This window comes from Gadus morhua, chromosome 18 (assembly GCF_902167405.1).
Source record: "Gadus morhua chromosome 18, gadMor3.0, whole genome shotgun sequence".
In the NCBI taxonomy this organism is placed as follows: Eukaryota; Metazoa; Chordata; class Actinopteri; order Gadiformes; family Gadidae; genus Gadus; species Gadus morhua.
Window position 1 is genome coordinate 18,813,618 of NC_044065.1, and position 21,319 is coordinate 18,834,936.

The 21,319-nt window shown below is 42.5% G+C and overlaps 1 protein-coding gene across 2 annotated transcripts in view; it reads right to left on the reverse strand.

Annotated features, from left to right (window-relative positions):
- LOC115530779 (protocadherin-15) overlaps positions 1–21,319 on the reverse strand; it is a 227,544-nt gene that overhangs the window by 128,470 nt on the left and 77,755 nt on the right. For both annotated transcript variants that reach the window (XM_030339520.1, XM_030339518.1), the window contains exons 14-19: positions 18,475–18,624; positions 18,082–18,173; positions 17,752–17,853; positions 6,774–6,906; positions 6,551–6,630; positions 4,279–4,372 (exon numbers count right to left, since the gene is read on the reverse strand). In XM_030339520.1, coding sequence (XP_030195380.1) covers positions 4,279–4,372; positions 6,551–6,630; positions 6,774–6,906; positions 17,752–17,853; positions 18,082–18,173; positions 18,475–18,624 — 651 coding nt within the window. The remainder of the gene's footprint in view (positions 1–4,278; positions 4,373–6,550; positions 6,631–6,773; positions 6,907–17,751; positions 17,854–18,081; positions 18,174–18,474; positions 18,625–21,319) is intronic.

The following is a 21,319-nucleotide window of genomic DNA, read 5'->3' on the forward strand; positions in this document are numbered from 1 at the left end:
TTGATTTTGTCTTTCTCACTTCCACACATTTCCAAAATAAAGAAGTTCACATTCAAATGAATCATCCCAGGAACTGAGAAACACGAGAAACACGACCCAGGAAGTTCACTCTGTGGAACGTGGGCACCCATTCTCTCCGGTCAAGAAGGTACCAAACTGAAAAGCCACCACTTCCTGCTAAGTAGCAGTTGCTAATCCACCCTGCCTCCCCCTTTAACGCTCCCTTGTCTGCCAAGCTAACGCTACAATTAGCTCCTCCGTTTGTAGGCCTGAGTTTCTCCCCTTTATACCCTTTGAATTCTTATGATGTAAAGCAGGGGTCAGCAACCTTTTCAACATGCAGTGCCAGTTTGACATTTTCTCATTAATGAGTGTGCCTTAAGCAACAATATATAAAAAATTATGCTGAATTATGAGGCAGCGGCCAAAAACATTTCCAGAAGACCTGGAATGGTACTATTTCCTTATAGTCCACAATCGTGCATCAACATTTTAAATGTTTTTTTGGTTGTTATATTTGCAACATGGGCTTATAAATTATAATAACATATGTCCCATCTTAAAACACCATTTTCAGAAACTTGCACTGTGAGAAAGGTAAAAAAACGAGACTATATGAGAATGTTGGAACCATCCACATCAATATCTTTAAGACATGTACAGCTTTGCAAAACCTTGTGAAGGCGATGCATACAGGCCACTTGCAACAATATTTTAAATATTTTCTTCTCTATTTCTCACAACAAAGGTCTAAAAACTATTAATTGATCCCATTTTGTAATAATAAATAAAATTAGAAAATATATATATATATTTATTTTTTTTGTGCCAATGATTATGCTGCCCTGCCTGGGGTTGCCGACCCCTGATGTAAAGTGTAGTAGGGAGGATAATAGAAGAAGCACCAAGCACGTACTTATATTCACTGTAACCTGTTTTAACACTCAATGGAAAATGCAACTAAATGTTAGCGGGCCCTTACAAGGATAGCTAGGATAAGATGCTACATGATGCTAAGTATTTTTAGGAACCAATAGCAAAGGTATTGGGGAACCCTAGAGCTTAAATGTAGTTCTGGTTCCCCTGTTTCCCAACCACTATCAGCTCAATAGTTATCTAGTTTGATAGATACCTATTGAGCTGAAGTAATAGTTATCTGCTGAATAAAATACCTAAAAATTGTATTTCCGAGTTTCAGGATAATATTGATTTGGGATTTGGATTTTGACAGGATTACTGTGTGGCTCCGGTGGCTCATAATGAACAAACTATAATCATTTAACCAAATGATCTACAGACTCCACATGGCCAATGTGACTTTTTACGCAAACAATTGGTTTCATGCTGAATACATTCAATGAACTCTCATTATACATTTACTGATCACGCTCCATGGTAACACAAACATCAATAACACTGCCACGAGCCTCACCTCACCACTTAACTGTAATCAATATACACCCAGCCAACCAGAGCCAGTATTAGTGTGGGGGTCCATGGAGGGAGGATTCCTTGTATGTTTTTATAATGAAACAGATGCTAACATCACTTCAATTCTCCAACATCACTTAACAGGCATGAATTAACACCGAGCCAATCAGAAACCTAATCGGAAAAGTATTCATCCGAGGCTCTTCTGAGGGGGAGAATACATTATACGTTGGAGTACATGAGGAAGCTGATACTACAATGGAGAACCCATCTTCCTGTCAAAGCTATGGGGGATTGAAAAGAGGGGATACACACACACACACCTACAGTCGGCCCCGGGGCCCGGGCAGCATGATTAATCTGGGGGCCAAACAACCAATTAGACACTATTCACTCCACCACTCCAAGAACAGGATGCTTAATAATAGGGGACATGTAGGGTGTGTGCTTGTTGGTGTGTGTGCCAGTGTGTGTGTGTGTGTGTGTGTGTGTGTGTGTGTGTGTGTGTGTGTGTGTGTGTGTGTGTGTGTGTGTGTGTGTGTGTGTGTGTGTGTGTGTGTGTGTGTGTGTGTTTGTGTGTAGTTTTGTGTTGTTGGGTATGAGTGAACACAGTGGAGACCTTGGCCATGAATGACGTTGATAAATGGGTCTGTATAAGACAACTCTCACCCCTCTTTTCATTACTCCTTCCTCCCCTTCTTTTTCTTCCTGCCTCTTTATACTCTTCTTTCATTCATTCTCTCTCTCTCTCTCTCTCTCTCTCTCTCTCTCTCTCTCTCTCTCTCTCTCTCTCTCTCTCTCTCTCTCTCTCTCTCTCTCTCTCTCTCTCTCTCTCTCTCTCTCTCTCTCTCGCAGCTCCTCTTAGGCCTTGAAGTCGTATGCTGAGCAGCTTCTCAAAACCATTTAGTCACATTATGAGCTTGGGGCAATACAGAAAATGCTGCTAAAGCCTTATTTTGTGTGTGTGTGTGTGTGTGTGTGTGTGTGTGTGTGTGTGTGTGTGTGTGTGTGTGTGTGTGTGTGTGTGTGTGTGTGTGTGTGTGTGTGTGTTTGTGTGTGTGTGAGGATGTGCGTGTGCGTGCGTGCGTATGCGTGCGTGCGTGCGTGTGAGTGTGTGTGTGTGTTTGTGTGTGTGAGAATGTGCGTGAGGGTGTGTATGTGTGTGTGCCTGCCGGTGCGTGTGTGTACCTGGTCCAGTGTGCACACACACACACACACACACACACACACACACACACACACACACACACACGCGCACACACACACACATAGAAATACAATACAAACAAACAAAATTCTCAGGCCCACACACATTATCTTTTCAATGTATCGCTTCCTTCCTATTTAAATCTTATTGACAAAGAAAGAGTGACAGAGAGAGACTTGGAGAGAGAGAGGTTGGAGAAGTTCAGTGTATTCAAATTAAGGTCATCTTCCTTTAAGAAACATTAAACTTCACATTTTAAGTTGGGAGGGGGGGAACAATAATGAAAGATGGATAAGAGGAAGACTCGTGATGAAAAAGGGAAGGATGAGGAGGGGGGCGAGGACTACGATCAACCAAATTGAAAGCATTGCATGTGTGTATGTACATGCATGTCCACATGTGCGAGTGCCACTGTGTGTGTGTTTGTGTGTGAGTGAGTGAGTGAGTGAGTGAGTGAGTGAGTGAGTGAGTGAGTGAGTGAGTGAGTGAGTGAGTGAGTGTGTTTTGTGTTCACTTGTGCATGCGCGGGCGGGCAGACATGTATGTCTTTGATTAAGAAGAATTGGATTCAGCCACTGTGAGGAAAATATCAATCCAATCACAGAAGGGATTTCAGCTCATTACCTGAAAACAAAGGGGCACGAGACAGCAACGCGGTGACCGGTCACAATACAGAGATCAAGCACGTTTAAAAGGCTTCAAAAGCCACGAGTCCACCATTTCCTGTTCCAATTAACCTGCAACCCTTCCAACAGTGGATCTGTAGTCACAGGCATGGCTTTAATCCGGGCGTGTATATTATATTTGGGGTTAATACTCATATAACTCACAAAAACTGTCTGTTGTTTTAGCTTTTTGAAGAAACTTGCTTGTGCCGTTTTTCTAAAAACCTTTGTCGCCTGTCCAATTTTGATTATGCCGTTTGCTTTGTCCTCACCCTCATCTGTATTTCAGACGTGGATCACACTTGGACACAGGATAAATGTCTTGGTGAAGTCCACAAAATGGACAAAAATATTTTTGGTTTCTTTATATTCATTGCAGTCAGTGGGCACTCCTCATCAGGCCTGGCCCTTTGACACTGGACCAATGATTTAATACTATTACTATAACATGGCCTTGACTAAAAAATGGATTATCATGAAACTGTGGTCATAGAGAAAGGAAAACAATCCTACATTGTGTTATGTTTAAAGCAGGGGGTTTTAGGTTTAAAGGGGGTTTTAGGTTTAAGGTCAGACTGAGACCCAAAGACTTAAAACTGCAGTTTTATGAAGTTAGGTGATGTTGTAATCTAGCTTCAGAACAACCCTGGTAAGTCTTAAATCGGCTTCAATATTCAACCTGTCCCATCTTGGCATTAAACCTCAACTAGACTCCCTCTCTCAGCCAATCGGAGATCAATGCAGATATCGGCTGTCAAACATGATTTCAAACATCCAAAGGAAAAAAGATCGATATGTCCCGTTACTATGGAAACAGTTTAATCATTTGTCTCATCGTTTTGGTGTTCTTAAAGTGATCCAGAAATCGAAAATGGGGTAGTTTTGTGACTGATGCCTCATCTCCTTGGTCTGAACCGGCCTTACACCACCTCATGGACGGTGCATCCACCGAGCAGCCACTGTGAGAGCTCTCACCCCAGAGGGACGTCCGTCTGAGGCCGCGACCACCAGGGTGTAGTGGTCCAGGGTCTCCCTGTCCAGCGGCTTCCCCAGAACCAGCAGCCCTGGCCTGGGAAGGAGAACACTGCATGTTACCACCACATACCGCAGACCCAAAACATGATGATGAACCTTGTAGAGTAGGGTAAGGTAGAGTAGAGTATGGTAGAGTAGAGTCGGGTAGAGTAGAACACCGTATTAAACAGTAGAGGAGGGTATCGTAGGACACATTCAGAGTAGAGTAGAGACTAATAGAAAATAGTAGATCACTATATAATAGATCAGAGTAGATCAGATAAAAGAAGGATGGAGTAGAGTAGATCAGAGTACAGTGGAACAGAGGAGATCAAAGCAGAGTAGATCAGAGTGGATCAGAGTAGAGAAGTTCAGAGTAGAGTATATCAGAGTAGAGACAGAGTAGGATGAAGTAGAGATGAACAGAGAAGAGTTGAGGTAGGCAGCGATAGTCCTTTGAGAGCAGAGCAGAAGACATAAGAGTAAGGCAGAACAATAACAGAAAGACTTCAAATATAATACAGTCATGTTCACATAGTGCATCAACCAGTGATCCTTGCCAAGGCATATTTACAGCATTACCACAATGACGGCAGAACTCAATTAAAAAGTCTGCTGTAGTCGTTAGGTTTAAGAGCCTGATAATACATACTTAATGATTTCCTGTTGTTTTAAAATCAATAAATTTGCCCCAGGCAATGGGAAAAGTACAATGCTAACTTTGTGTACCACAGTTAATGATTAAACATTTAACAATCAGTAACTGTATCTACACTGAATGTATATATATATATATATATATATATATATATATATATATATATATATATATATATGTGTGTGTATATTAGAACTGTCGAAATGTATATATTTTGTTAATGTTTAGGTCAGCCGCGTGTTACGCCGTGTGCCGCAAAACAATTGCCTGAAGGATCTTTGAGCATGGAAAAGTAATCTGCACGGTTTGCAAAGCCAAAATTGAATTACCTCAGAACTAATACATCATCGCAGAAGACCCTAGCGAGACCACAGCGCGTGGAGTGTGGTCGAGAGACACCTCTTATAAACCCTCAGAGGAACACAGACACACAGGAACAACTGGATTTGTTCACTAGCTGTTTAGAGCAGAGGTCTTCAACTGGGGGCCCGCGGAGGTACTGCGGGGGGGGGGCTTAGTTTTGGTTGATTAGAAAAAAAAATCTATTCCCCCCTGCAATTTTTTCCACAAATTGAAATGTCTTTAAATTCACATTAACATTATAAATGAATATTTGAATATCTTAGTATTGAATGCAAAATAACAAGGTACATTTATACATGGCACTATAGGACCAGCTTAATATAAAACACAATTGTATACAATATATAAGTAGGGGGTCCCCGCTACATCTCTCCATCAGTTTGGGGGTCCTTGCCTGGGAAACTTTGAAGACCCCTGCTTTAGAGAGTCAGTGAGCTACACACCGTAGCGTTATACTATGTGTCCTGGAAGCCTAACCGTCACTCAGACGCGGACATTAAATCAACTGCTGCTCAGACGGAGCTTCACTCTCAACCAACACCTCAGTGTTACACTATAAGCGTCCGAAAAGCCCAACTTTCTTGCCGACACCGTAGTCAACCGCTGCCCAAACAGAGCTCCACCCGTCCAAACAAACTGCTCCGCCAGTGCCCCTCAGCCGTGACGTCAGACTACCTTTAAGCGTCACGAGCAGAACGCCACCTGCGTGTGCAGCAGAGTGGGAACATAGGATTTTACCCCTCTTTCTATAAATTGGGGACTTATTTCAGTAACTGATAAAATGACATAGATTACTGTGTTGACGATCATATAAGACAATTACCACCTTTTAAAACCAAAAAAGGGTGGTTTTGGGTTCACTGGCTCTTTATATACAGTATATATATACATATATACTTATGTATACATTTTCAGAATAGTTCAGTTCAGGATAACATCAACTGTTTATAAGACTAATTAGCTGATGCATTTGGGGCCTTTTCCATCTGCATGTACTGTAAATCATTCCGGATTTGACCATATTTTTCTGGGAACCCAAAGCTTTCAAAAACACCAAAGTCAAGCATGCAAACTGCCAATTTTCTAACATTAAAATCAAAATGTTGTTATGTTTGGCTCCGCAGATGCGTGAACAAATCTTAAAGGACAGCAGTGAGGTACCTGGCTTGTTGCCCATGCTCAGTGTGTTTGTTTATCTGTGTTCAGACTCACCCCTGTTGAATGGTGAAGTGGCCGTGAGGGTCCCCACTCAAAATGTTGTAGGTGATGGGGTCGCTCTCACGATCCGTTGCCTAAAAACACAAACGAGCACATGCAATGGAGTGAAGTTTTGTGTTTGTTCATGTCTCGCAAGTGTATGTGCTTGAGTCAGCTTTACTTGTGTGTGTAAGATGGATGTTTAGTGATGCATGTGTCTGAGCGTGTGTGTGTTTACCTGTAGATTCAGCAGGGTGGCTCCGGTCCTCATAGCCTCACTGATCTCCAGGCTGAACTGTTGCCGCGGGAAACGGGGAGGACTCTGGTTGTTAGGGGGCAAGACGTCAATGTACACCGTAGTGATCGATGACCTAGAGAGAGAGAGAGAGAGAGAGAGAGAGAGAGAGAGAGGGAGAGAGAGAGAGAGAGAGAGAGAGAGAGAGAGAGAGAGAGAGAGAGAGAGAGAGAGAGAGAGAGAGAGAGAGAGAGAGAGAGAAGGAGAGAGAGAGAGAGAGAGAGAGAGAGAGAGAGAGAGAGAGAGTGAGAGAGAGAGAGAGAGAGAGAGAGAGAGAGAGAGAGAGAGAGAGAGAGAGAGAGAGAGAGAGAGAGAGAGAGAGAGAGACAGAGAGAGAGAGAGAGAGAGAGAGAGAGAGAGAGAGAGAGAGAGAAGGAGAGAGAGAGAGAGAGAGAGAGAGAGAGAGAGAGAGAGAGAGAGAGTGAGAGAGAGAGAGAGAGAAAGAGAGATTAGTATTAAATATGTTTGATAATTGATTAATTGACAGTCTCACAGACATATATAGATGGACAGGAAAGTCTTACGCAGGATCAAATTTTTTTATCTGGTGGACATGAGTGCATTAGGAGGAGCTGTCAAACCATCCTTGGTCAAATTAGAGTGTCATTGTGGTCGACAGGAAAGCACAAACTTATAAAAACATAAAAGTTTTAAAAACGTAAAGGTTGAACACAGGGGGGTGAGGGAAAAGTGTGAGATTAAGCCAAAAACGTCTGAAAACCTTGATATGTTTTTTTGCCATCAGCAGGGAGTAAATTATAAATTAATTGTTATCTTCCCCCAAGTAGTGCAGGCTCCGGTCAGAAGCCAGGGGATGCAAAAAGGGCTGTATTGTGGGCGCATTCATAATAAATCCCATTGTGTCGGTTCGTTAAATGACGACCTGTTCCTACATTTGCACCTGGCACACGTTGGCCAAGGTTCACTAGCGAGACTAAATCAATCAATCAAAACAAATACATTAATGAAGCGAGAGAGAGAAACAAAGAGAGAGAGAGAGAGAGAGAGAGAGAGAGAGAGAGAGAGAGAGAGAGAGAGAGACGCTAAAGGAGGGTAGCACAGAGGGTGACTTAATGTGTGTGTTGGGGGGAGTTCAGCTGAGTTCAGTTTGAATGAGCATGGAGGCTGATTGTTCGGGGGGGGGATTTGTTGTGTTCAACGTGTTGAGGCGGTCAATATCGCTGTCCAGCCAACACCTGCAGGGGGTAGACATAGGCGTACGAGACTAAGTGTTTGACAACGGTCCGTCTGGCAAGCTTTGACCAGGATCATGGTGAGGAACGGGAGGCGTCAGTGCTTTAGTCTCATTCCTCCATTTGTATCTAACCCGCTGGAAGGACGGCCATACTCTCTGCTCTGGTACAGAAAGGTTGCAGTGCTTTCTTGAATGGCATGTTTTTAACGCTATAATTATAATGTGTATATTACGCCAGTAAATGTGGCGTAAATGCAGTCAAATTGTTTCAGCGGAAGAAAATGCAATGTCTTTTACCTCTGTGATTCCTCAAACTAAATACATAACTGAAAAACTGACCTTATTAAAACAGCATTCTTGCTTACTTTTCAGTGATCCTTCAAGTGCGTAACGTTATTACATTTTAAAATTTTGGACTAAAGTGAACTTTATTTTTAGAACTTTTTTTACCTTGCAGACATTATTTTCTGTGCCACTTTTTCATGATAATGTTCTTCTGTCATACAGATACATTATATTTATACGGCTCAATTACAATTACACACACTTAATTGCAAATTAAGTTGCTCTTTTCATCGGTACACTTGCATCAAGTAGGAATTGGATGATTAAACTTCATCCAAAAGCAAAAATTAACTCTGGAAAACTGATAACCTTTCAAAGTCACATTTGCTTCGGTTTAATGATTTTCAATTACACTAAAACTATTTGGCAGAAGAACAGATGAGGCAACCATTTAAAATGCAAATGAATGGAAAAAGGGATCCCAATTTTTTTTTACAAAAATGCAGTAGGAGCTACATTTAATGCAATGTTTGACCTGTTGTTTAACGAAAGTCCTATTGATATGCTGTTTAAATTCACTGAGAAGAATAACAAGAGCTGGTCTTCATGGTGGTCAACCAAAACAAGCAATGACATGCGGCCATCTATTTAAAAATACATTCGTCTTTACATGAAGTTTTGCTGTTATCTCGTGTTGTCCCGCTCGTCCACCTTGACGTCGAACCCCATTTTATCCAATGTTGGCTGAGCCTCCGCAGCGAGGGGAACACCCTCACTCCCGTCGCCAGAAAAAGTTTAAGCTGAGTGGGATACGGTGAATTGGCTTTGACATTCACCTCCTTTAGTTTCTTTATCACCTCAGACTCGTTTCCTCTTTCTTTGCCTGTCGGGTGAGTAATCCTGGTCAGAATACACCCTCTGGCCCTGGAATTGGATTTCCTGCTGTTTCCATGCCTCTAGCAGTACTGTCAGTTTCACGCTGGTCCGGAATAGCGCACAATAATGGATCTCTGCGGCGCATGGGCATCCTTCGGCTTCGGAGCGGGCGCTCTGTGCGCTCTCTGCAGTTTAACATCAAGTCCTCCTGCAGCTCCAGCTTAGAAAGAGTCAGTTACAAACAAATGTTGTTGCGCCGGAGACGGTTTTCCCCTTTCACATTTAGCCGTCAGTTTGGTATCACTAGTTATTTCTTGACGTATGTTTCGGTCTTCCGTGGCGCCTATATGGTTTTCCGCTGCTGTAATTTTTCCGTCCATTTTCCCAATTGCTGCTTTACCATGGATGATTGCAGTCGGTTGAGGGCTACTTAATTGTCTCGGAAAGCATCACTATTTTCCCGTCTAAGATTTCTCCACTCTGCTAGTATCCCCGGTTCTCTATCTGAATTATTGCTAGACAGAGGCCTTATGGCGTCGTTGCAGCTTGGGTTAGCCAGTTCGGCCATGATTAAATTTTGTCGGGTTTTCCTGTTTAAGAGTCATTCTTGCTCGCTTTCTGACTAGCACTCACCATTGTAGAACGATATTTTTGCAGTCTAGTGTGAATTCGCTGATAAATCTCTGTTTTGGGCTATTTTAATGAAGGGTCTGGTGGAGCTGGGTATTCAAGAGCCTGCCTTGGTCATGGTGTAGCCGGGAGTCTCTAACATACCTTCTACTGTCCAGGTGGATGTGTACAGTGGGTAAAACAGTTATTTAACGATAGAAAGGGTTTGATTTATTTTTTATGAATAAATTAAATGCTATTTGGGCCTTATTCAAAGGTCTTGTACTGTTGTGGGTGTATGGACCCCTGCAAGGGCAGCCCCAGTAGGGGCATTTATTTTTTTAAGTATGAAATAAAGATGCAATTTCGAAGTAAATCAAGTATGAAAAGTGCTACATAAATAAAGTTGCTTTGCCTTGCACTGCCTAAAAGTGGTTTCACATTTGATGGTCCCTTTTATCCTCTTAATTTTTTAATCCACCCATTTGATCTGTTTCATCTCTCACTTCCCCTATTGTTCTTCGTCCTTCTTGCTCTCTCTCTTTCTGTCCCTCTTATCGAGGCACAGCTTTGAATAAATATGTATTGCGACCTATTCATTTTCCATCTGGTGTCAGATATAATCACATACCTGCTGTTCCCTCTCTTGTAGAATCACCGGCACAAAGACACACTCGAGTCGTAAGAAGGGCTTTGTGAATGGTTTCATCCTTGACAGCGACTTTCCAAATATGCTATATATGCTTTCTAAAATGCTTTTCAGCCAAAGCTGCTAACCGGTGAGGCCGAGAACAATCAACTCCCACAATCATTAAAGGAGCAAGTACAGAAAATCTGGCACAAAAAGTGCTGCTATGTCAGGTTTCTTAATGACAAACTGGAGTTTGTCATTAAGAGTGGGGAGTAGCAGTTTATTCTGATTCTCTTACTCATTGAAATCAAGCGCATGGGAGAAGTTTGAAAATGTTGGCACGAAGTAAGAGTAGCTGCAGAGATGGGATTTTTGGGGAATTTGGAGACCATTTCTATCTCAAAATGTGATGACGATGGGGAGGGTGGTAATGGGTGTGTATTAAAATCATCCACGCCTGGAGTCACAGGTGTCACTCTTTTTAATTATTGAAAAAGTGTAGGGTGCAACCACTCAAATGGTGTGACTCTGGTTTGAGCTCCACTAGTCAATATCTGAAGCCATCGAGGTTTGACACTGGTTTAAAAATCATTGAACAATGTGTTAATGTTCAAAGGTGTGCCAGTGGTGTAATCACCTTGTCAATGTCAGGTCTAGTGGTGTCAGAAGGTAGAAAATAAATGAATTGATATCTAAAAGGTTTGGTGGTGTGACTGTGTTTTAGAAGACAACTAAGCAATGTCTGGTCTCAGCGGAGCAGGTTATCCCATACCTGGACCAAATGGGGTTACTCTATGGCCGGGGAACCAGACGAACCTGAAACCTATTGTTTATTTTGCTCTGGCATATGCATCTGGCGCCCCTCACGTCAAGACCTGGACCGGTTTGCGCCAATCACAACCATTGATCTAATATAGGGCGGGTTTGAATGGTTGAGTGTAAAGGCCCATTCACACCCTACGGTAAATACGGAAAGGATGCCTTTCGTCCAGTCCCGGAGATCATTTCGTCCGTCTGTGGGTCCGTCGCCTCTGAGCTTACGAATCGGGCGTGCTCCGGGAGAAACGGAGCAATACCAACGCAAATCGAGGCGGCAGTATAGAGTCAGAAGTCCAAACATTCGCGAAAATATATAGAGTAGCATAATATCTTATAGGTATATATATTGTATTCAACGTTTTATACTTTTATTATACTATTTACCTGACCTTTTTATTTTATTGTTCACCTGCTTTGGCAATGAGTTGTAACTGATCATTTAAAAATGGCACAACATTTTGAGGAGAGAATCTGCGGGTTGGTGTCACATGCCACCGCCGCGTAGGTCTACACTTTTTGCATTTTTTTGCAGATTTCCGATGACACGAAGCAAAATCATCTCATCTACAGATGCCATGTTTGCGATTGTCGTGCCGGTAATTTGTGACACGACAGTCACTGCCCGCTAGAGGATGTATTGCGTAACATCCATAACAACGCTGAAGCCGGACGGAGGTATGAAGGGTAGTCCCGGAGACAACTTTTGGTACGGACGGACGAATTTCGTCCGGACCCGGAGCTATGAATCAGCCTTAAAGAGGAGCGCCATATTAGAGGGATGTTGAGGCATTTACATAAGATGGCTACTTCTGATGTGTGTCATGTTTCATTGCTCTGATTTGTTGTAGGTCTATTGAAAACGCCCCGTGGAGATAAGAAATACACAGAGGTTTAAGAAGAACACGCAATTCCAAGGTTGCCTGGCCATGTCAGGCTACTCTAAACTCTACTCTCCATGTCCAACCAAACAGAAACTCAAATGTGAGTGGTAAGATGGAGCGCAGGGGAGATTTTAGTAAATGTAACGTGACAAAATTTCTACATTGGCCTGTCTACACAGTGATGATTGAAAACCTCTTTCTCTTTCTCTTTCTCTAAGAATCTTGGGTCAGTAAAATATATTTAGCTTTGTCCTCCCATCGGCTACTGGAAACATTCTGTGGGCTGTCTTTGCCCTCCTCTGTCAAAATGATTGGTCAAAACCAACACAAAGCCAAAGAAAGCGAAACGCTCCTCTCATCCAGATTTGAACTAGTCTTCTATCAGAATTTAGATGATTTATCTAATGTCTGATTTGTGAGATTATAAAAAAACGACTAATCGGTGCAGGAATGCTCTGTGGTGTGAATGTGGGTTACAAACGCAAGAACCTTACGCCCTGTTTACACCTACCCGATAGTGGGCCCCGATGGCTAAATCAGCAGCTATCGTTATTACATCGGCAAATAGCGTGGTTGCATCGGGAAACACCGTTACTCTTCCCGGGAACATCGTTAGACAACGGGAAGAAACGGGAAGAAATGCTCAATGATCGGGCAACAACGGGCAACATCGGCAAAGAACGAACATGTTTGTTAATTTTGGGTCAATCGGGGTAGAATCGGTTACCAGGTGTTGCTATGGGCTAATCGGCTATAATCGGGAATAGAACGGGAGTATAACATAAGACATCGCAAATCGTTCGGGAATTTTCCTGGGCACATCGGCTATATTCGTTAATCTTCCGCGCTTTATCGTGTTTTATCGTCTTTATATCGGCAACCTCAACACACGAAAGACCCTCGAGAACCCTAGACAAATAACGATTGTGAGTGACCAGATTGTGTTAAGGAAGACCCTCAATCTGCCACTTGTGTATAAATAGGGGGTGATGGATGGATGTCCTACTTTTATAATTACAGGGTACTTTGCCCATTTAGAACCGGCGTTCTATTATTATAAAATCGCTATTGTAATATAAATAAATATATAAATAAATATCAGTCTAAACCAGTCTCCCCTTTGCCTTCTCCCGAAATGTGTTTGGCGTCATTCCAAATGACGTCAAATGACGCCAAACGCGCTTCGGGTGTCTTCCCTGGCATACATCGTTATGTTATCGTTATAACATCGGGTATGTGTAAATGCTACCCCGATAAATTGACCCGATCATACATTTTTAGCCCGATGTCACCCGAATCACCCCGACTTCCACATCGGTGGTCCATCGGCCATTAGCGGCCATTAGCGGGATGGTGTAAACGGGGCATTAAATTGCTCCCAACAGGCGAGCTGTTGTCTGCCAGTATAACAGCCCTGGCTGTTGCAGGGTTGGGCGTATGTAGGGGGGGTGGGGTGGGGGGGTATTGGAAGGTCACAAAAGATAAGAAAAGGGCCAGGCAAAAATCTGAATTCCTGTTATGGTTTGTTCAACTGCCTGCTGATTTCAGTTGTCAACACTGCAGGATCATGTACGTTGAAAACATCTGTTTCAAACTGTGACGCGATGGTGTTGGTTTTGGTGTCCAGTCCTGTTCCGTTTACATTGACTGCAATGTGACTTTTTCACTCTTTGAGGAGAGTAAAGCCAAGCTACACTCAATACTCACTCAAGGCCATACTTTCTGCCACAATCTCCCTCTCTATCTGCACATAAGTCTCTTTTCTCTTTCTCATTACATTGGGTCTTCACCTGAGCTGACCCCCTCTTTTACCTACGTGCAGGGACACAGCCAGCAATCTGTTCAAACTTTGTGAACTCGCATTGCATCGACTTGGTGATGGAGGCCGGAGGGGAGAAAGAGTGGGCAACGTCTGATTCTAAGCCCCTCATTGTCCGGCGACCAAGTCAATAGGAGATGGAGAAGCAGGAGGAGGAGGAGGAGCAGGAGGAGAATGAGGAAAACACAGAAAATAAGAGTTGTTGTACTGGTTTAGATCAATGAGTTCTACTATAGGATCTCAGTGTAGATTATATCCAATGCTTTTCCATCCTATCCAACAGAGGAAAACATGGGACGGGTACTCGGACGTGGAGGAGCTGGGAGCTGCCGTGGATCACTAAATCAAACTTCAAATCAAATCAACCGGTATCGCAATCCAAGGTGCTTAACAATGCAATGTAAAAAAAGAAAAAGAAAGAGAGAAGGAATACAGACGAAGAGAATACTGAGCTAAACAGGTTTGTTTTAAGGTTTGTATTAAAGGTTTGTTTTAAACGTCCCCAGCTCCTCCGGCAGGCTGTTCCAGAGGCGAGGACCATGGGCACTAAATGCTGCCCCCCCATAGGTCTCCGTCCTCCCCCGGGGAGCGACTCAAAGGCCAGAGCCAGAAGACCCGAGTGATCTAGATGGAGCACACATCAGCATGTCTGACAAGTATTCGGGCGCTAATCTATTGAGTGTTTTGAGAAACAATAAGAGGATTATATAATCTATTCCAGAACTGACGGGCAACCAATGAAGGGGCTTTAGGACAGGTCAGATGTGTGCTCTCCTTCTGGTCTTGGTCAGCACACGTGCTTCTGCTTTCTGAATTATCTGCAGCTTATTTATAGCTTTCTTAGGTAGACCAGATAGGAGAGCATCACAGTAATCAAGCCTGCTAGAAATAAAAGCATGCATAAGTCTCTCGGTATCTGCCTGGGTGAGAAACGGCTGCATTTTAGCAATATTACTCCATCCATTCAGCCATCCATCAGTTTATCCATCCCTCTATCTATCGACTCATCAATCCCCCCATCCTTCTATCCATCACATCATTTATTCATCCATCCACCCATCCCTCGATCCATCCAAACATCCCAATCAGCCAATCCACACACCTTTTTCAAAATACTGGTAGGGACTTTGAGCTTTCAAATTCACACTCAATATACATTGTGGTACTTAATAATTCAAACCAAAATGAATGTACACATATGTTAAATAATCCGGAGCCTTCATCTTTTCAGCATGATATTACAAATGTGGGTCATGAGCAATGTAATGTCCTTGAAAAAAGGGTTAGTGAAAATGGAAGTTGCTTCCTCTCGGAACAAATATGTTGCTTATCTGTTGTTCATTCTGGTCAATTGAGAATCTCATTTATGAATCATTCTGTGATAATTTGTATCTGAGATACTTCTCCTCAGAGTTTCTCAGAAATAATGAAGAGGGGAAAAAAGATGAATTTGTAGGTTTAGCCAAAACAAATTGGCTAAATTGTTTTGGTTTTAATAAAGAGGAAAATGTGAGGCGAGTCTAGGACTTTCATTTGACAAATCTGAGAAGTGTGAGCCCTACAAGAGATCTAATTATTAATATCCAATGTTTCTTTCTCGTCTGATTTATTTCTCTAAAATGTGCAATTGAAGTAATCAACCATCCCTGTATATGAGGACCCATGTGTGATACTTTAGAAACAATTAAAAATTCAATTAACTAACGGTATGTAGAAACGTCGGTTGCCTTATGCTCCTAGGTGGCTTTTACTGGGCTCCCACAATGACCAGGACATAGAGTTGAAACCGGTTATTGCATAGTTTTGGAGTGCATCGATACATAGAACAAATGTTTCAGATCCCTCAAATGTGTGGTGATGGCTGTTTTAACCTGTGCACATTGATTACTAAATGCACAACATGTGTGCAACCTCACCCAACCCAAGCAAATACTCCCCACTGTATTATAATTTGCTGTAAAAACAAGAAATAACACTAAAAAATCTGTTTAAGATTGTCCCAACTGATTTCCCATGGTTCTATTAAATAAATAAAAATTCCCAGATCATGCCATAACAGACTTTTACACACAGATAACCAATGCCCATTCTTGTCAGGAATACAATGATTTGTCGAGAACTAACTTAATTAGAGCTTTAGGAACTTAATCTTGAGGACATTTCACAGGGCACACCAAGTCATCATGGGAAATGCAAAAGAAGATTATTTTTACAGTTGTTTTTTGCAATGAAAAAGGGGCTTACTGGGCACTTATCAATGATTGAATCTGCAGGTTATTTTTTTCTTCAAGATACTGTCACAATGGTACTGTCCACACAATTGTTGTTTCTCTTGAGATTGTATTGGGTTGTGTTGTATTCCTGGACCTGACATCTATGCCCGGCATCATGGTTTCTGCTCATTTCCTCATTTGGAGGTAGGCCCGTACATTTAATAACGTGAATTCTGTGCAAAATTAACTCTAAAACATTACATAACGTTAAAAGATCATTTATCTGGTGCAACTCATTTGGGTGAATTGTTTGCCTTTACGACTTTCATATACGATTATGTGAAAGAGGCACGCAGATTTGTATCAGATAAATTGAGACATAACTGTGCATGGAATTGTTTCCATCATATCGAGACTAATTGGCAAGCTTGTACGAGAATGTAGATAACTCATGAGACATGATGTTTTTTTCAGGAGGGACAATTGCGATTAATGAAAAATTCACAAAATCTCTACTTGGTCTTGACTAGTGCTAATTTTGTCCAGGACATGTTAATGTGACACAAAGAATATTTAATCTTGAATTTGACTTTGCTATTGGTTACGAGCAAAGGCAGCAACTTCTTTAAAGCCACAGGACCCACGCACTAACACAGCGCTAACACCGCGCTAACATTGCGTTAATACAGGGTTAACACATCAACACAGTGCTCATACAGCTCTAACACAGCGCTAACACAGCGCTAACACAGCGCTCACACAGTGCTAACCGAGTGTTAACACAGCACTCACACAGCGCTAACGCAGCGCTAACACAGCACTAACACAGTGCTAACAGAGCGCTAGCAGAGCGCTAACACAGTGCTGACACAGCGCTAACAGTGCAAAAACAAAAAAAATACAGTTTAGCCTTTCTTCCTCTACAACAAAGACAAAGCGTCCTTGTATTTTGTGTACGGTTGTTTTTTATGATTTGTTTTGTTAGCATGTCAGACTGTGTGTCACACTTAATAACGCTACTTCAAGTTGCTTCTTTCCCCCCCAAAATAGAGACAGCGGCCCTTATTTGGAGCTGAAAGGCACTATAATTTTCCTTTCAACCGTCAGAAACAGAGTCGTTTTTTGGTAGCGATACCCTCTCATTAGGCTCTCTCTCTCTCTCTCTCTAAACCTCTTTCATATGTTGTTCTTTACCACTTGTCGCACTCTGAAACAAAGGGATGAAGAAGTTGTGGGAGAAGGAGAAGGAGTAGTCGAGATGGTTTGTTGTTGGATGAAGAGTAGTGGGCGAGTGTGAGCTAGGAGACTCCAGGGATACAACGGACAGACAGACATATATATATATATATATATATATATATATATATATATAGACATACGGATGGGCAGAAGGACAGACAGGCAGACAGATTGAAGACATATCGATAGAAATATAGTCAGTCAGACCAAACAGACAGGCAAACCGGATTAGAGGTAGACAGACGGAAAAAAATAAATCAACAGACCGACAGACAGGACTAAGACATTGACGTAAAAAAAATCAAACTGACTGAGCTTCATACAGACAGGAGGATTGGTGTACCGACAGCCTACCTTGTGTTGGGTTCCTCGCAGCTGTCCATGGCCTCAACAGTCAGGGCGTAGCTCCGACCCACCGCAAGACTGACTCCTTTGGCCACAGTGATGACCCCAGTCCTGTAAGGTCATAGGTCGAAGGTATACAAAAATGCAATGCTCGATGATACTCCATGGCTACGCTCTACTCTGTCCAGTACATGAATCCAGATTGTGCAGCACTATAACATTTTTCTTAGCTATTTTATGCTTTTAATAAAAGCATCTTCTAAATGACAAAATGTAAACCTATAAAGTCAAAGTAGGGATTAGAGACGGCTGACTTCAGGGAGGTAGGTGGGTGCGTACGTTTGGTTGATGACGAAGTGTCCCCGGTCGCCTGCCAGGATGCGATAGATCACCTCCCCGTTAGAACCTGCATCCTCGTCTACTGCAGAGAGCTGGGGAGGGGGAAATTCATGCACATATACACACACAAGCAGGTGAGCATGCACATATACACAGACACATACATGCGCGCACAAACACATACACAGACAAATGCATGCACGCGCACACACACGCCATACACCAAGCCAATGATTATACTAAATAAGTAAAGCAAAGGTCCTAATGATGGATAATTGTGTGTGTGTGTGTGTGTGTGTGTGTGTGTGTGTGTGTGTGTGTGTGTGTGTGTGTGTGTGTGTGTGTGTGTGTGTGTGTGTGTGGGTGTGTGTGTGTGTGTGTGTGTGCGTGTACCTGCAGGAAGGCGTCTGCAGGCAGCATGTCTGTGTACAGGTTGACATGGTAGGAGATGTTGGAGAACGTCGGGGTGTTGTCGTTGGCGTCCAGAACCTCTATCGTCACGGTAACCGGGAGACTCTCCTGTACGCCATCGGACACTGTTACCTGGAAGGGGAGAGAGACAGTAAAATTAAGAAATAAAGCTAACAAAAGCAAGACAAGCAAAAGAAAGAATGAAAAATTAACAAATAGTTGAATGATTCCTTCATCACCATTTTTTCACAATACAAAACGGGTGACGCAGCGCTGAGAAAAAAGACTTATTCTCAACAAAAGCTTTAAATGCAATTGTTTGTTTTTCTTTCTTCTTCTACTTTGAGTTAAGACAGTGTCCAGTTGGTTCAACACTGGATCGATAGTAGAATCAACAGACCGATCTACATCAGCGACAGCCGTCTTTGTTGTTGTTGAAAAGGTCTCTTCGGCGCTCCTCTTCACCATGTGCGTATTCATCCCACCTCACATTAGATAAATGGTTGAGATTGGTAAGTGTCTCTCGTACCATGCAGAAATCTTTTTGTAAAGGAGGGGTGCCAGACCTTATCTGCAGATCAAATTAAACATGCAAGATGAGTCTATATCCAAGGCTAAGCCACCCTAGCCTCTATGACTTCCATGGTAACAAAACACACCTTTTTAATGCTACAAAAAGTTACTAATTTTATTAAGTTTTGTGTAACTCTAAAGCCCTTTTAAAGTTGACTTTGCCGAGCTGGGAGAGATATCCACATTATGGGATATGCCAAAGGTAAACAAAAGTCTTACATTATACTAAATGTGAACAGTGTTGTTGCCACGGTGACAGCTCCGGTAAAGCTGTCTCCTTGGCTTCTAGATAGCTTTGTTTTGGATTTCCTTTGAGCTCAGATGCTCTTCTTGTTGGTCTTTTGTCTACTATTTTATTGTTGTAGGAGTTGTGTGTTTCTAAACCGCTTACTTTCTCCCTATCTTTAACTCACTCATGTTCATAATAATAATAATAGAGTAGATCTAGATGGATAAAGTAATGGATTAACTATCTATCTTTCCGCCATCTGTCTCTCTCCAGTTAATTTTCTGCAACAGTAGGTCGCCTGTTATTCTCCAGTCTGCATCGGCAGTTGGTCCAAGACAAACTCAACTGTTCAGCTTTGCTCTGCAGCCTTCCTCTATTCGTAACAAAGAACGGACACCAAAAGAGAAGATAAGGCGGCCACCGAAAGGTTGCCAGTTCCATTCCGTGCTACTCCTAGATAAGTGTTAAGGTGTCCCTGAGCAAGACACCTAAGCCTAACTGCTTCCGTCGAGCAGGCTATTCCCTTGCCTATCGGCAAGACACCGCCGTCAGTGTGTGAATTTGTCTATGAACGTATGAGTGTAACTGGCTGAATGTCAGGTACTAATTATGAAGCACTTCGAATTGCCAACGGTTAAAAAGCGCTATATGAATGCAATCCATTTACCAAGTAAAAATTGCATATTCTAAGCGGAGACAATAAGCTCACCTTTGCCGTGACCTTAACATGAATACAAAAATAAAGCAATCCCCTTTCTTGGAAGATATATTGGTTCCATATTAGCCATAGCCCTCCTTTTCTCCTCGCCTTCTGTTTTTCAGTTGATACCAAACCCCAGAACCCTTTCCTTGTGCATACACAAACACCAACCGTCTTAACAGCATGCTCAGGCTCGCAGGAAACACAACCTTTATCCGTCATTTACTGAAGTCAAACTGCCGACGTGTGAGGAATCAGAGGGAATGCAGCAGACCTCCTTCTGATGGCCTGAACTCTTATGAATAAATATCCTAATATTAAAGCATCTCATCACACTGCAGACAGATGGCATAATCAATACCTCTTCTCGCCCCTCTCCGTCTTTCTCACTCTCTCAGTGAAAAGCTGAACGGGGAGTTTATTTTCCTTTTCTACTTTACCGCTGGTTTTAGAAAGGTTTTTCGCACTTTATTTATATTTCTCTCTCTCTCTCTCTCTCTCTCTCTCTCTCTCTCTCTCTCTCTCTCTCTCTCTCTCTCTCTCTCTCTCTCCCTCTCCCTCTCTCCCTCTCTCTACATATATAAACTGCTCTGTCTCACTTTTTCCCTCTTCCGTTAACCGTCCCTCATTCTGTCTCTGTCTCTCTCACACTTTCCAGTATGCTTCCCAGTGTCTCCCACCTTTATGTTGGGCGTAAGAAATCAAACGAAACGACGGGAGATTATAAAAAAAAAAGAGAAAAGAGAAAAGTGAGCAGAGTCAATGAGGCCTGATGGCATGGAAGTGCAGGGCCCACACACACATACACACACAGACACAGGCACACAGACACACAAACACACAGACACACACACACAAAGGAGTGCAAATGGGCTGACTAATGACTTCCAACCAACTGCCTCTTGGTTTTTTCTCCTTTCTGATATGGCTCTGGCTGATGTGAGACATTAAAAACCAGCCGCAAAATGAGACCCGAGGCTCCCGGCAGTTAACACAATAAAAGCGTATGTTTTTGTTTCATACTCACAACTTAAATGATTGAAAGTAAAACAACCGAAATCACCAAAGTATGACGACGGTATACTTAACTTCAATACCGGGCAAGAAATAAATAACAAATTCCAATCTTCTCTGCAAGTGTATTTTGGCGCATGCTTCATCTATTCTATTAAAGAGAACTCATCTTCGTTGACTGGTATGACGGATCCCCCCTCCCCCTATCCCCCCACTACAATCTCCCCCTCCTATAACCCCAGCAGTCTATCTGTCTTGTAGGGCTCTCTCTATGATTACTGCAGTATGATTAACCCCCCACCTACCACCAT